General features: G+C 19.6%; 3 protein-coding genes across 3 annotated transcripts; all 3 read left to right on the forward strand.

The window, feature by feature from the left end:
• Positions 1-2743: 2743 nt before the first annotated feature.
• Positions 2744-4916, forward strand: SRAE_X000109500 (Ankyrin repeat and Ankyrin repeat-containing domain-containing protein; the record flags this gene model as incomplete). The annotated part of the gene is made up of 4 exons (XM_024654695.1): positions 2744-3142; positions 3191-3935; positions 3987-4687; positions 4749-4916. 4 exons carry the CDS (start codon positions 2744-2746, stop codon positions 4914-4916), a joined length of 2013 nt encoding a protein of 670 aa, XP_024498557.1.
• Positions 4917-5693: 777 nt separating this feature from the next.
• On the forward strand, positions 5694-12751 carry SRAE_X000109600 (SEC14-like protein 5; the record flags this gene model as incomplete). The annotated part of the gene is made up of 9 exons (XM_024654806.1): positions 5694-5989; positions 6033-6455; positions 7865-7877; positions 9533-9754; positions 9831-10091; positions 10138-10291; positions 11187-11749; positions 11797-12563; positions 12622-12751. The coding sequence occupies 9 exons, from the start codon at positions 5694-5696 to the stop codon at positions 12749-12751; spliced, it is 2829 nt and encodes a 942-aa protein (XP_024498558.1).
• A 1383-nt stretch (positions 12752-14134) lies between these two features.
• SRAE_X000109700 (Hypothetical protein) lies at positions 14135-15038 on the forward strand (the record flags this gene model as incomplete). The annotated part of the gene is made up of 2 exons (XM_024654917.1): positions 14135-14174; positions 14242-15038. The coding sequence occupies 2 exons, from the start codon at positions 14135-14137 to the stop codon at positions 15036-15038; spliced, it is 837 nt and encodes a 278-aa protein (XP_024498559.1).
• Between the last annotated feature and the right edge of the window lie 2657 nt (positions 15039-17695).

Here is a 17695-nt window from a genome sequence, read left to right on the forward strand (position 1 = left end):
GGAAATATTACCTATCTAACTTTTTTATTTTTTTTATTTTTAAATTTCTATAATAACAAGAGAATATTTAATGAAAAGTAAAAGTATAATTGTTGATAACCAACTGTGAAAAATGTAATTTTAACTAACTTCAAAGATCATCTATTAATTGTTATTTTGTTTGTTACTTATTTTATCTTTCACTGAAAAATAAAGGTGTATAAAAAGAAACTCAACTACAACCAATAGTATAATATAATTTCCTAATAGCTCCAAAAATCGCACAAACATTAAAATATTTTATTTTCACAAAGCATAGACGACTTAATTTGCTGATTTTAATTTTAAGTACTTTTTAGCCGGTTATCATCGAGGAAAGCATGTGACTTTCTTCAAACCAAAGTTTTTATTTAGAGCACAAAGTATAACATGTTACTAAAAGTTATATTGAGGAAATTTTTTTTTTTATTTTATTTTTATATTATCATGTATTTTACAAAACCTTTAAAATATTAATGTTATAAATATATTTTTGATTAATTTAAATTTCTATGATTATTATCATAAAACATATGGTGCATGCAAAAAAATAAATATATTTATGTTAGTTAAAATAATCTGTTTTTAGATTCCATAAAAACTATAGTGATATTTATGTAAGTGCTTATTCAATTTATTATATTGTTATTTAAATCAGAAACTTTGTTATTTTAGAAAATTAAAAATTAAAATATATTTTTAACAATTAATATTTATCATCCATTAATAATCCTTATAATATAAATGTTATTTAAGAAAAAAAAGTTTTATAACATTAAATAAATTAAATCATAACTTCTTTTAATGTAGTGTTGTTTTAAAAATTTATTTAATTTTTATCTTTGACGTTATTTGATAGTCGTTTAAATATCACAAAGTACGAAAACTATTTTTCTCCATGCCTTGTTAGATATTGAATATATATATATATATATATATATATTTATATATATATCTACAATTTTTATTTAATATAATATCTCTTTTCATAAATGTTCAATTATCATAATAAATATTTTTTTCATTTTCTTTTCATGTGACGTTATATGTAGTTTTAAATAATATATTCATTTTAAAGCATTCAAACTTTTGTTTTTTCATGTGTTCTTTTATATCTTTCCATTTTTAAAGTTTTCCCTAACATACTAAATTATAAAAGTTTTTTTTTTTCATATATATTAAGTACTAAGAATTATGACAATATGTTTAATAAAATATTAAAAAATAATTTTATATGCCATTGCACTTGGAGAGTTTACTTTTACATAGTTAGAAAATATGCATAACTTTTCTTATTAACATAATTTTTATAATACTATATTTTATTAAGAAATAATAAAATAAATAACATAAAAATTTATTTATATATATAAATGGCAATAGTAAACTAATTTTTTAAATGTGTTATATTTTAATTTTCACAACCTCTCAATTGACATTTATTTTAATGTTAATTCATTTAAAATGCCATCATATTAAGACATCAAAAATTAAAATATCAGAATCTTTTATAATTCAAATTATAATGTTTTTTTTTTGTAACATCTGTAAACCTTTCTATCTCTATATATCTACCCATCTAGTGAAAAATAAAAATTAATTTAATACAACTACATATATATATATATATATATATATGTATATATTTGTATATATATATATATTTCTTTCATCAAACATTGAAGACATTCCCTTACCCTTCCGATTTGCGTTGGTTTGCAATACTACTTAGTTAATGTAACCGCTTTGCGTCTCATCGCCGTATATTCAACACCACCAGCTCAGGGTAATCATATCGTTCTTTATCTTTTCCAAACACACATACATAAAGCCTCCAAAAGACATTAAATTTTAAAAATATTTTAAATACAAAACGAAAGAAAAAAGTTTCTACGTCTCTCTCACACATTCATTTTCTTGCAACTGTTTATGAAAGCTTGATTTTTTAGTTAGAAAGAATTTTTGTTTAACAAAATTAATATCATAACTTGTCTAATATATATTTTCTGGTCTTATGTTATATTTGTTTATTACCAACTACATACATACTTTAGCAGCTCCTCAATCTGAACACCCTAAGGTTAACTTATACTTTTTCCCTCTACATTTATATTTATTTTTTTTTACTTTTTAAAATATAATATAATATTCAGGTATGAAATTTAAACATATTAAAAAGTATAACTAATAATATAATAAAGTAATATACTTAATTGATAATATTTTATAAATGTGCGTCTTTTAATGGGCTGGGTTTTTTTTTTTTTTAATTTTATAATTTATATCATCTATCTTTTACCCAAATATTATTACATACTTTGATGCAAGTAACAAACTTATTAGTATTTTTATATTTTATATACTATAATATTACCAACAATTAACTTTTTCCATTATTATTAATCAAAATTTTTTTAAAACAATTTAATTGATTTTTTTTGAAATAAAAAATATTTTAACCAAAAAAAAAATTTTTTTTTTTAATATATTTGTATATAACAGTAATATAGCTACAAGTACATCCATTTAATAGGTACAACATTAATACATAAAAGTACATTGATTTATCGATAATACATTTGTCCTATGATAATGTGTTTTAAATAAATATTGAATTATTGAAATACAATTATCGTTTCATTCATATTATATAAATATTTCTATTTCCACAGTTGATATATTTTACGTTTTTTTTTTTTTTCTTTCTAGCCTTCCTCTTGATAACATGGCCTTTGTCGAGGCTGAGAATAATTCTAAGGAGGATATTTTACTCGCCAGAAAAGGGCCCAATATATCACTAAATGAAAAATGTAATACTATTATTAAAAATACTATTGATGATATTTCTAAAGAATTAAGTGGATTATCATTAAAAAAAGATGAAAGCAAAAATTCAGATCAGGAGAATAAAGAAATCTTATTATCTGTTAAAATGAAGCAAATGAAATCTTCTCCATTATCACCAAAAGATTTTGTTAAGCTACAAAGTATGAGATCATTAACTTTAGCTAAGAAAACAATATCAACATTTAAACCAGGCAAAATGTCTGATACATTAATTAATGATCTATTAAGTGATGACACAACTCTTAATGATAAAACACCATCGATAAGCAAAGAAAAGGTATGTTTAATAGCATCTTTATTCTTTATTTTATTTTAAATTTAAAAGAAAGGAGATTTTAATAAAAATGACGACAATTTAAAAGAGGTAAAAGATAATGATAATAAAAAGAGTAATGAAGAATCTATTACAACTGATTCAATAAATGAAAAAGAATTAATATCAAGGGGTCCTGTTAGACAACAACGTAATTATAGTTCTCCTTATCATCCATATGGTAGTAATTTATCTTCCCCAACTCATCAATGTGGAAATATTACACAAGGACTTTTAACAACACCAAATTATGTTAGAAATAACCAAAATTATGGAAATATTGATTATAATTCTCATAATGGTTATTATCAAATGAATTATAATTCACATTTAGAATATGCTTCATCAACACCTGATTCTTGTATTTCTGATAATAGTTTTTCATCAACAAGTCCTTATGGTAATTCATCTAATGAGTATAAATCAAATTGTAATAGTAATCAAGGATCACCTTCAGGTTCAGTTGATAATTCAGAAGGTCCTAGAGAAGCTGAATCTGAAATTCCTGATTATCTTTCTGATTTTATACTTAAATATTCAAAACGTTATTCAAAAATGAATTATGATGATGATGATGAAAATTGTGAAAGCTTGGATAATACAAAAAATTCAAAATCTTTACAAAAAAATAATCAAAATATAATTGATAGTAGTAATGAAGATATTCGTGCATCTTCAATTGATTCTGGTGTTGATTCACCTTTAGCTGCTAGATCAGTTCCAAATCATTCACCTGATGTACCAAGAGCTAGTTTTAGTAATCCTCATACACCAAATAATAATATTTTAATTAATGATATAATTCCAGCTTTTCATGCCATTAAAGCTGCTGGTCATAATAACTTTACTCTTACCATTCCATCATCACGTCCTCATAAAGAAGAATTAAGAAGTCTTATAAATGACAAAGATATGGATGAAGCATGGGCATGGCTATTCCAATTTTTACAAGAATCACCATCAAAATTTTATCAACAAGATCAAGATCAAGATACTCTTCTCCATATTGTTACTTTCCATTTAGATTATGCAAAAATATTTGCTTTAGTAGAACAAATGATTAAATATTCAACTGATGATTTTAAACTTTATGATGTTTCTAATAAATTTAATGAAACCCCATTATTTATAGCAATTGAAAAAAGAGCTCTATTAATAGTTAACTATTTATTGGAAGTTAATGCTGATCCAAATATAAAAAATTGTCGACCAGAAAGAGATGCACCTTTACATTTTGCAGCTGCTAGAGGCCTCAATGACATAGTTATAGCTTTATGCAAAAGTAAATTAATTAATATTAATATGTTAAATGGTATGGGACTTTCACCTTTAATGTGTGCTATCAAAAATCATAAAGCTGTTGATGAGGATACTGGATATATTGTTGATAATAGACAAGTTATTAAAACATTATTAGATTTAGGTGCTGATCCATTTGTTTGTGACTCAACAAACGGAAAAACGGCTATACATTATGCTGTTGAATATCAATCACCTGAAATAATTGAAGTAAGTATTACATTTTATAAGTACAATAATAGTCCAATATTAAATAAATTTTCTTTTTTAGACTATTAAAGAATGTATTGATGAAGAAAAAATGATAGCACTTGTCAATACACCTGATTATTCAAATGAAAAACCAATGGATTTTATTAATATTTACCATCAAATTCCTCAAGATACTAAAAAAGCACTTTACCTGGTTCTTCTGACATGTAGCGCAACCGGTAGTTAAACAAAAGAAAAAAATGTTTTTTTTTTTCAAAAAAAAAACTATAACGAAAAAATTAAAAAAAAAGCATTTAGATAATAACTTTAGAATATTCAATTAAAAAAAATTAAACAAAGCATCATGTTGGTAAATTTTTTAATTTTTTATTAATTTACGGAACAATTGATCTGATAGCAGTATCCGTGTACGAGTTGCAAACAAAAAAAAACCCTGTTAGATTTATCTTTTCATGTTATATATATTTTTTTTTATTTTCAACAAATCACTACAAAGTTTTCAAGTAAACTTATTTTATAAACAACATTATTTTTATTGTAAGGACGATGTGTTTATTAATTTGACTGTAACAATGATTTTCTATCAAATGAAATAAATTAGAAGGGAAGTATTTTACTATATATATTTTTTTTTTTTATAATTTTAAAGTTTATAAATAACCTTGTATTGCTTTTATTTTTAATATCAACTTTTATTAATCTTAAAAGAGAATAATTTATCTTTAAAGATAATCAAATAAATAATTAAGAGATTAAAAAGATTTTATTTTCTTATAATACAGGACAACATTGTCCTACATAATTTTTAAATGACATTTATTAAAAAGACTTATCATACAATTAATAATTGTATAATTCTACATGGAAAAATATTTGCAAAATATATCTATGTAATTATAAAACAATTACCACGTGACATTTTTATAATTTTATATTAAGTAATAAATTTGAATATAATAAATCAAAAGAAAAATTATAACAAAACATTATTAAATATTTGGTTATGGATATTTTAAAAATGGAAACATTACCAAGTTGGATTAAATATATATCATATAGTTATTTTATTTTTGGTACTCTTACTTCTATAACATTAATTTATGGTATCAAAGCTACATATGGAAGATATAATAAAGGTGCATTATTTAAATCACTTACTTTAAATCCACGTATTTCATGGATGTTACAAGAAATACCATCATTTTTAATACCATTTTATTTAATTATTACAAGAATTGGTGAATATAATAGATATAATTTATTTGTTACATCTTTATTTGTTATACATTATTTTCAAAGGTACATTAAATATTTTATATATATTTTTAATAATTTTTTTTAGATCAATAATATATCCAATGTTAATGAAATCAAAAAATCCTGTACCAATTGAAATATTTTTATCAGCTTTTACTTTTTGTACATTTAATGGATTAATTCAAGGATTTTCTCATCTTTTATATATTAATTATAATTATGAAAATATTTTTACATTTTCATCATCAATTGGTTTAATATTATATTTATCAGGAATGTTTATAAATATTGAAGCTGATCATATATTAAGAAACTTAAGAAAAAATGATGAAAGTGGATATAAAATACCTATTGGTGGTGCTTTTAAATATATAACATGCGCAAATTATTTTGGAGAGATTGTTGAATGGATTGGATTTTTTATTATAGGAAAATCACTACCTAGTTTAGCATTTGCTTTCTTTACTATCGCAAATATTGGACCAAGAGCACTTCAACATCATCAATGGTATTTACAAAAATTTGATGATTATCCAAAAAACAGAAAAGCTTTAATTCCATTTATTTTATAATATAATATCACAATAATTGAAAAAAAAATTTTTCTCATTTTTATAAAAATTAATTTTTTGGTATATAAATAATTATATATAATTATTATTTTAAATTAATTTTATTTTATAATATTATTAATACATTTTAAATAAAAATCATATATTCATAACTAAGTAAATAATAACTATATAATAATAACATTATACATTATAAAAAAGATTTAAAAACTTTTTAATATTATAATGTTATAATTTAAAAGATATAAAATTTTATAAATAATATTTAAAATTGTCAAAAATATTGTAAATATTTAAAAGTACCATAGACTATTTAATTTTTAATAAGTATAATTTAAGAATTATATTTACTGTATAATTTAAATATTTTTTATTTATTAAAAAAAAAAAAAACTTTTCTTTTCAAATTCTTTAATAACAAAGTTGTTTACCTTGAAATAATGTTTTAAATTGATAAGTTTTTAAAAGTATTTTACATGTTACACTTTTTGGTAAAATTATCACTAATTAAAAAAATCTTGTCACGAAAATATGATATTAACATAAATCGTCTAAAAATGTAAAAAAGATATTATTAGATGATGTTATATAAAGTATGGCATTAAAGAGAATTTAAAGAACGAGAATTATATTTTATAAAATCATTTTATACAACTTAGATAATAAATTTCTTTTAAATTCTACAAAATCATTTTAATAACTTTACATCTTTCTTTTATGAATATTTTCATTTTTAATTTTTAAAAAATATGAAAAATTTATAATAATTATTCTTTTATAAAAACATGAAATATATATATATATATATTTTTTTTTTTAAATGATGGATAAAAACAAAATCTATTTATAGTTTACCAGCAACATCAAATAACAATAAAAAAAAATGGTATCTACCAACATTTTATATACTTTTTTCTTTTCTTTAAAAATATCATTATTTTATATCATCTTACATGAATATTTTTAAAATTAACAAATAAAAATAATTTGTTTTAAATTTTTTATTCACAAAATAAAATAAAAGAATTATTTTGAAAGAGATAATTATATCTAATTATGATTTTTTATAAAATTATTAATATTTCTTATAATAAATTTAATAAAATAACTATATAAACGATAGTTAAGGATTAATTTATATAAACTAATAGTAATTTTTTTTTTATACATATACAAATAAAATATTTATTTATAAATAATAACCATTCTATCTTGTTGATTGTCATTTTAAAAATTTTATAATATAAAATATTTTTATAAATTAAAATTTAGTTTTTGAATGTCAGGTGACAAAATTCAAAAATGCTTTGATAAAAATAAGTATATATTTTATCTATATTATCAGTAACCTAAATAAGGTATTTTTTTTAATATTATTTATAATTAAAAATAATAATATTTTTATTACTCATGCTTATACTAATTTTTAAATATAATAATATATTTTTCCCATTCTAGTCATGTTTTTTTTTTAAATACTATTTATTGAGAAATATAAATGTTACGTATTATAAGATAAAAACATTAAGTTAATTAAATGTAAAATGAATATTTTAACTTTTTTTTTCTACATTTTATAATGGTTAAGTTTGGTTCTTTTTATTAAGTAAAATAAATTTTACTACATCTAAGAAACATTTTTTTGAGTATATTGTTATGGTAAATTTTATAGAGTTAAAATGTTTTTATACACTTCTCCAGAGCATCTTCTTTATATTTCTTTATATACTTTCTTTATCGTCATTTTAAAACCTTTTTTTTTTAAATTACCCAAATCGGTTAAATGTTTTTCTTTTTATTTCACAAAAAATGTATAAACTTTTAAAAAAGTGCATCATTTTTTTTTTAAATTTTATTATTTTTTTTTTTTACTTCTTGAATAATTTATTTTATTTATTTAAAATATTTTAAGTAAACACATTGTTATAATAATACAAAATAAAAAATATTATATTTTATTTGCAAATCAATAGATTTATTTAACAATTAAACAAATCCAATTGTTTTTAAAATTGTCATAAATGCTTGTATGTTACATTAAATGCAATTATATATATCAATTTTAATATAACATTTTTATAAAATAAGAAGAAATATTTTAGTGATAATTAAAATATTTATTAGATTCATGAATAATTTAATTTTTTTTACCTTTAATTTCATATATTTCTAAACCTATTTTTTTATATAATTTAATATTTAATTAATTTAAAATATTAATTTTTTTTTCTTTAATATTTTTTAATAGGTTTATAAAGAAATATTTTCTAAGTTTTAAATGATTACTTTTCTATAACATGATTTTGAGTCATCAAATTTACAAGAATTGGTTTTTCATTTATGAATATATATATATATTTTATTAACATTTTTTATTATTCTTAACTATTGATCATTACATTTAATAATTATTTAATATCAACAAAATATTTTTTTTTTTTAATTCTATGGGAAATAAATTATCCAATTGATTTGTGTCATGACAATTATTTTAACTTCTAAATATATAAGATATATATAATGATGAAAGTATAATTTTTAAGCTAACAAACTTATTATCACCTATCATATGTTGTCTAGTTCCTTGATGTTAACTACTAACAACATTCATTATTATATTATATATATTTAGTAAACTTTTACTAAGCTTTTAATACTATGAATAAATGTTATTTTGGTCTATATGAGTCGTTAATTAAAATCTATTATACATTTTACTTTTACCATTTATTGTATATATTATACTAACAATACAAATTTATGGACTGTTTCATTATCTTATCACCAGATGTCAGCTAAAATTGTATATATATACATTTATATTTATATGTATATAATTATATTAATAAATAAAATACTAAAAATATTGAACATTAATAAATTTATATTTTATTATATTTAAATTTAATTTATATAAAAATTTCTTGCATATTTTTTTTTGTTCAATAAAATTATTAATTTTTATTTATAAAAATTTAAGAAAAATAATTTTTTTACTAATAAAATTTTTTAGTTTATTATTATGGTACAATCTTATCACTCACCAGTTTATATTTATAAATATCCATTTGAATTAGTAATGGCAGCTTATGAAATGAGGTTCCCAACATGCCCTCAAATTCCAATTTTTGTTGGATGTGAAGTGACAAATGAAAAGGAAAGTGAAGATAAATCATATCATATGATAGAAAGAAAATGTGAATTGAGTATAGATATACCATATTTGTTAAAAAAAGTAAGATAATACATTTTCATTTTTTTTTATATTTTTATTATATGAAAACGATAATTAATATAAACATTTATTTTAGATAGCTAAGATAGAATTAATTTATTTTAAGCAAACAAATTATCTTTATCGTAGTAAAAGAGTTTTGAAAATTGATGCAGAGAATATTTCATTTTCAAATAGAATATCAATTCACGAAGAGTGCAAATATTATGCTCATCCGGAAAATGAAGATTGGACTTGTTTTGAACAAAAAGCAACATTAGATGTTAAATCTTTTTTTGGTTTTGAGGGTGCTGTTGAAAAATTAGCTATTAAACATTATACTGCAAATATTAACAAGGTAATATTAATTAAAATTATTTTTTGAATAATAAATTTTTTTTTAGGGTAAGGAAATAATGCAGGTGTTTATTGATGAGTTAGCTGCAAAAGGAATAACTGAAATTCCACGATGGAAAGGTGCTGAAATAAATGATGAAAATAAAAAAAATAATGAAATTTGCTCTTCGTTAACAAATAATATATTTAATGAGTGTGAAGGTAAGAGTATACTTTGTACTGATAGTAGTTAACAAACTTGAATCCTACCAATCATTGAATAATGTGTGACTTTTTTTTTTAATTTTAAAAGGTTTTGTTGTAAAAAAAATGTTTTATTTGTTAAAAGTCTGTTTTGTTCTATTAACCTTGCCAATTTCATATATTTTTTATATCTTAATAATACTTTATTTTAATTAAAAAAACTAACCATTTTTTTTATTTATTAGATTATAAGTATAAAAAATTATTACTTATATTTATTAATATTTAATATATTATTGTAGTGTATATTAGTATTATTTTACAAAAAAAAAAAGAAAGTAACTATTTTATATAAAGTTCGTATAAAAGTAAAACAATGCAATAAAAAATTATAAAAGTAACTTCTTAGTTAAAATATCTAGTTTAACTATCTTTTGATTTTAAAATATCTTGAAGAAGTTTTAAAGATTTATTGAAGAATGTATTTTGTTGAAATGTCTCTTTAAGTTTTTGTTATTTTATAACATATATCTTTTTATATATAACATACATATCTTTTCAAGATCTATTGTATTTATAAATATTCATCTTGTTATTTAATGATAATTTTAAAGATATTATTGTTATTTCTAACAAAAAGGTCTTCCCACTTAAATTTTTATTTTTATTGTCTTTCCGTTACAAGTTTCGTGTATCATATTTTTTAATTTTTATATACATTTTGTAATATTATTTATATTTATTATTTTGGTAAGATTCAATAGTTTGTTTTTATAACATAAAAATTAAAATTTTATCTTGTCAAAGAACGATTATATCATTATTTTGGTATTTTTTTTTTAATCCAAAAAAATGTTAAATCGTGTTTATGACAAGACTGGACGTAGAAGACGTAGTGTACGATTTCTTGTAGCTGAATCAAAATTGGAAGCAGAGTATATAAGAAGATTTCTTGGACAATTGACACCACTTGAAGAAAGTCGTCTTTGTGAATTAAAATATGGTTTACAAGATGTATCAAAAGGAAAACTACCAAATGATGCACATTTATTACGTTTTCTTAGGGCAAGAGATTTTGATGTTAGTAAAGCAAGAGATATGATAATAAGTTCATTACTTTGGAGAAAACAACATAATATTGATAAAATATTACATGAATTTGTACCACCACCAGTTTTAAAACAATTTTTTCCTGGTTCATGGCATTATAAAGATAAATCAGGAAGACCATTATTTATTATTAGATTAGGTCATATGGATGTTAAGGGTATATTAAGAGCAGTTGGATTAAATGTTTTGACAAAATTTATACTTTCAATTTGTGAAGAAGGATTAGAAAAAACTACAGAAGCAACAAAAGAACTTGGTAAACCTATTAGTGCTTGGACACTTTTAGTAGATCTTGAAGGACTTAGTATGCGTCATTTATGGAGACCTGGTGTACATGCTTTATTAAAAATTATAGAAATTGTTGAAGTAAGTTTAAAAAAATTAATATATAAAATATATAATTTTTTTTTAAGGCAAATTATCCAGAAACTATGGGACTAGTTCTTATAACACGTGCACCACGAGTTTTTCCTGTTTTATGGACACTTATATCACCATTTATTAATGAAAATACAAGGAAAAAATTCATGGTTAATAGTAATGAACATATAATCGATGATTTAAAAAAATATATTGATGAAAATTATTTACCAACATTTTTGTCTGGTAGTTGTTTCTTTTCTGCTCCATCTGGTGGTCATGTACCAAAAAATTTATATTTATCTTCAACAAGTTTATTCAATGAGGATGATGATATACTAAAATCAATATATATTACAGGAAATATTTATCGATGTATTCCTGTAGAAAATTTTGTAAAAGTATCTACATCAGGATGTGTATTAACATGGGATTTTGATATTTTAAAAGGAGAATGTGAATTTTTAATATATTATTGTAGTAATATGTTAGATGCACCTATTGTACAATCACCAACAATAAATGCTGTTGATAGAGTTTCTGCTTCTATTGGTGGACCAATATCTCCTTCATATCCAATTCATGCTTATCCTGATTTATCACTTGATAACAGTATTAAAATTGTAGAGAAACCACTTTTATTTTCTGAAGGTGATTCAATGCAAGGATCTCATTATTGTTCGCAACCAGGAACATATATTCTTCAATGGAGACATCAAGAACCATCTAATAACCAACATTATAGTTTTGATTTTTCTTTATCAGGACATAAATGTAAACTAATGTATTATAGTGAATTATTAAATTCAAATGATTTCCGGTAAGATAAAATAATCTTTAACAATAAAATTGACTTTTTTTTTTTAAATATTTTTTAGTGGTTCTGTCGCATCTCTAGAATCATGTCGTTCATCGTCTTTCAACTCATTGGTAGGAAACACTTCTCATTTGTCATCTAATGGAACTCCCAAAGCAACTAAAAAAGAATTTGAAGAAAACAAAAACTAACTAAAAAAAATATTTTTTTTCATAAAAATTCATATATTTATATTGTGAAAATTTATATTTATGTGAAAATAATTTTTGTATAAAAAAAAATACTGTCATTAAAATTATTTTTATAATAAGTTAATATATTTTATTTATATTTCCAATTTTTTTTTGTACATTTAATTCTAAAGATACACAGCAACTAACTATGCAAAGATATGTATAAGAAACTGGAAGTAAACTTTTTTATTCACAAAATAAGAATAAAATTAATGGCACGGGCTATGAATAATTGGAAGTTAAATTTTGTTTGTATCAATATTTCATTTCATGAATAGACACAGCAGGAAGGAATGATTTTGTTTTTTTGGATATATAAAAGTTTAGCATAATTGAATAAATCAACTTTTAAAAATATATAAATAAATGTATAAAGTCTAATGTTCTTCTATTATATAGTGTAACTATCGTTTTTGTTTATAAGTTAAATAACATTTTAATATTTTTTTTATATAATTAAATGTATAATATATTTATTGATAAATTTTTATAAAATTATTACAAATAAACTTTTATTTTATTGATATTATAATTGAACCATCTATTTTTAAATATAAAATTATTTTTTAAATTTATTATTTTTCACTAAAAGAATTAATAAAATATTCTAGATTTAAAAACAATATTTTTAAATTATACCTTTTGAATATTAAAATAAATATATTATTTTATAATATATTTTATTTAAATTAACTTTTATTATGTTAGAATTAGTTACATATGTTTTTATTTACCTTATTATATGAATAAGATATAAATTATTATTATTATTATTAATATACCATACATTAAACTACCAAATAATATTGTAAAAATGAATTAGCATTATTTGAAAACATTAACTTGAAGTGTTTATTTAGTATTAGAAAAAATAAAGTTTCAGTAGACAGAAAGTTACATAACATTTAAATAAACCCTCCTCCAGTATGATATACTTAAAATTATTACTCCCACTCAATTATAAATATTCCTTATCATTATAAATATATTTACTTATAAATTCAAAAACTATCTTTTTTTTTTTCTTTCATATTCATTAAGATACACCAAATTTTTTATCACCATATATCAAAATATTATTTTCTCACTTAAAAAAAAGATAACTCATTAATTCTTTTTTTCATTTTTAATATATCATGTTAATATATAATATCCAAAATACAAATGTTTAATGGTACTTAATTATTATAGTAATGTTAATAATCATATAGCAAGCAATTTCTTAACACAAATTTAAATAACATACCAATCAAATTTTTGTAACACTTTTTTATTTAAAAAAAAATGAATTGTCTATACAATTTTATATTTTCAATATCTTTTATTTTTATTTTTATACATATGGTCCTAACAGTTCATAAAAATTTCTCATGTATATCAGGTAAATATATATATATATGTATACCTATATATATATATATAATATTTATTTATTTTATTATTTTTAGATTCAAAAATTCAGATGTCTTATCTTTTTTTTACCTCAGTTAGAAGACCTTGTTATTGTGAGTCAACATGGAATGATATTGTTTGTAAGAATATGAAAAAATATATGGAAATGGATAAAAATATTAGTCCATCTCTTTGTATATGTCAAAAATATTCTATTATTGATAATAAGTGCCTTCAATTTATGATGAGGTGTGTGGCAAAAAATAATAATAATAATTTTTCTAAAAGAAATGATTTTAAAGATAGTTATATGGTAAATAAGTATAAATACAAGATTACATTGGATAAAAAAAGAGATAATTTATGTTCATGTTGTTTTAATCAACCAGATGAATATTGTAATCATTTTTCATGTCATGAAATGGTACCTTTTTTTGATAAAGAAAAAGAAACATCTTGTAATTGTTTTTCTACTATAAATTTTCCATATTTTATTTGTAATAATACAGGTAATACAAATGATGAAAGAATAGAAAAAATTATAAATTCTCTCAATATACAAAATCATGATTTTGTAAAAAAAAATAGACAAAATGTTGATGATTCTGATGAAAAAAAATATAAACAAATTTCATCAGAATTGAAGATTAATAAAAAAAAATCACCATTAAGAATGAATTTCTTAACTAATGGTGTAGTTTTAAATGTCTTTGGATGTATAGTGTTAGTTTTTATCATTGGAACAATAATTTGTTTTATAAAAAATAACTCGAAAAGTAGCTCCCAAAGATCTCGTAATCAAATAATAGATCCAAATACAGAATTTTTAATGGATCAAAGAACTAGTGTTTAAACAAAAAGAAAAATTTTTTTTAATAATAAATAATATTTTATATATTGCTTTTATTTTTTAAATTTCTTAATTTTTAATTTTTTTTTTTATTATTTAAAAAAAAAATAAAAAAATAAGTAAATATTTATGTATTATAAATGATTTTTTTATAAATGCCATTTGGTTTTTAATGGTAAAAAATGTATTATTTTGAATATAAATTTTATTTTAACACATTTATTTCAATAAATCAAAACAAGATTTTTAGAATAAAAGATTAATTTTATTTTTAAGCTGTTTAAATTGAAAGGTAATAAAAAAAATTAACATAATTATTATATACATGTTTTATATTTTTAATTCAAATTTGTAAACAAAAAAAAATTCATATCAATTAGTGTGGTATTATAGTTTAATTATTACTTTTAATTAACTTGTCAATATAATAGTTATTTGAAGAATTTTTTTTTTTTAATAATATTTTGTAACAAATTTTAGAAAAAGAAATATTAAATTAATAAGTTGTTATAAGAAAAAGAAAAGTTATTGATAAGACAATTAAAAAGATAGAGATATTTAAAAGAGACGGATAAAAATTTTAATATCCTTTATTTACTAATTAACTTTGTCTATTTTAAAAATTTTTGTTATTTTAAAACTACCTTCCAGTACATGAATAAATTTAAACTTACTCAAATTACGTCATTACGATAAAAAAAATTATAAATTAAATTTTATATCTTCTAATAAAATATGCTTTTATTAAAAAACTGGATTAACAAAGGTTCATTCTTAATTTATTATCATATATTTTACATTTATTTATAAAATGGTTATAATATTCTTTGTTACATTAATTATAAATAAACTTGAAAAATAATAAGATATTTTCTGGATAGATAAAAATAAATATACTAATTTTATTTTTATCTAAACAATTTTAATCTTCCAATAAAGCAAATTTTATTTTACAAATCATAAATTGAAATTAATTTAATTTTTTATATTTATATGAATATAAATTTAATTTGATGTTATTAAAAAAAGTAAATTATTTTAAATATGTTAAAAAAAAACATGATAATTTTTAAAATAATAAAAATTTTTATAAAAGATAATACTTAATTTATAAGATTTTTAAATTAATTATTATCTATTTTATCTTAAAAAAAGTTGTTCTTTTAAGTATATTTAAATAAAATTGTACAAAGACACATTATTATATTACAAAAAGTTGAAATAAATGTACAATAAAAGAGATTCAATCTTTGGTAGAAGGATATAAAATATTTATACAATTTTAATTAATTTTTATTAATATTAGCTAAAAATTTGATTTTTTTTTAATGATCAAACACCATAAAAAGATATAAACAACTTATTTGTAAGATTGTATTAAAATTAATTTATATCTTCTTGAAAAAGTGTCTTACCTTATTATTTTGATGGAAATAATTTATATAAAAAATGATTCTTTATTAATGATATCCTCACTTTGATGTTAATTTAATTATAAAATGTCCTTTAAAATTTTTCACATATATGTAGTAATAAAAATTAAACTTTTACATGATATAATTATTACAACTTAAAGAAATTAAACTTGATGAGTATAAATATATATCATATTAAAATAACATAGTTATATTTAAAGATATATATTAAAGATATTAATTTTTAAATGAAAAAGCTAGATTTTTAGAAATTTCTTAGACTTTTAAAATTTTATTTTCATCATAATAAAAATAATTAAGACAGTAAATGTGATAATAAGTTGAAATGTTTATGCTTTGGGGCTTCTGTTAATTGGTTGCTTTATAAAATATCATATTTATCATATTAATTTTAGAAACATCTTTTGACATTGATAACAAGCTTATTATTTTGGAAAAACATAATAACATACATAACTAAAAGATCCCGTGTACATAATATTACAAGTTAATTTATCTTTTTGTTATTAAAATAGGATTTATAAATTAATGGTAAAAAAAAAAATTTGGTTAATTGAAACAACTAATTATGAATTTTATGATAAATAACTTGTTCTGTATTTAAAAAAAAAAGAAACATTCCAAGTATCTAAAAATTTTAGATATATATATTTATCATTTTATTAATATAAAAAGCTAGCTAATCAGTACATAAATTTTAATAAAAAAGATGATAATAAATTTTTTGGTTCTTACCCAATCCCACCCTAATCGTTTAGTAAAGTTAAAAGAATGTAAACTTGTATAGGTTTTTTGACTTAATTTAACAAAAAATTCAGTAATCAGTTATAAGCCTGATTTTAAAGCATTATATTTATTTGTATACTAACCTTTGTTATACATCACCCGTCATAATTCATTAACATATTTATTATTTTACGCCTAATAAGGTAATTTATCCAGATAAAAGAAGAAAATTTTTTAAAATTTTATCATTTTATGTTCATAATTATTATTTAATATAATCTAATATTTTCTTTTTATTATATATCAATAACTTGAAAAAAAATGATAAAGTTAATAAATAAAAAAAAAAAATTTTTTTTGTTTATATATTTTACAATACTTTAAATTTATTTAAATGTTAAAATATATTAGAATGTTATATAAGGTTAAATTAAAATAATTATATTTTAAACCTCATTTTCTTTAGAAATAGGTAAATTTTTTTTTATGGATCATTTA

This window comes from Strongyloides ratti, scaffold srae_chrx_scaffold0000002 (assembly GCF_001040885.1).
Source record: "Strongyloides ratti genome assembly S_ratti_ED321, scaffold srae_chrx_scaffold0000002".
NCBI lineage: Eukaryota > Metazoa > Nematoda > Chromadorea > Rhabditida > Strongyloididae > Strongyloides > Strongyloides ratti.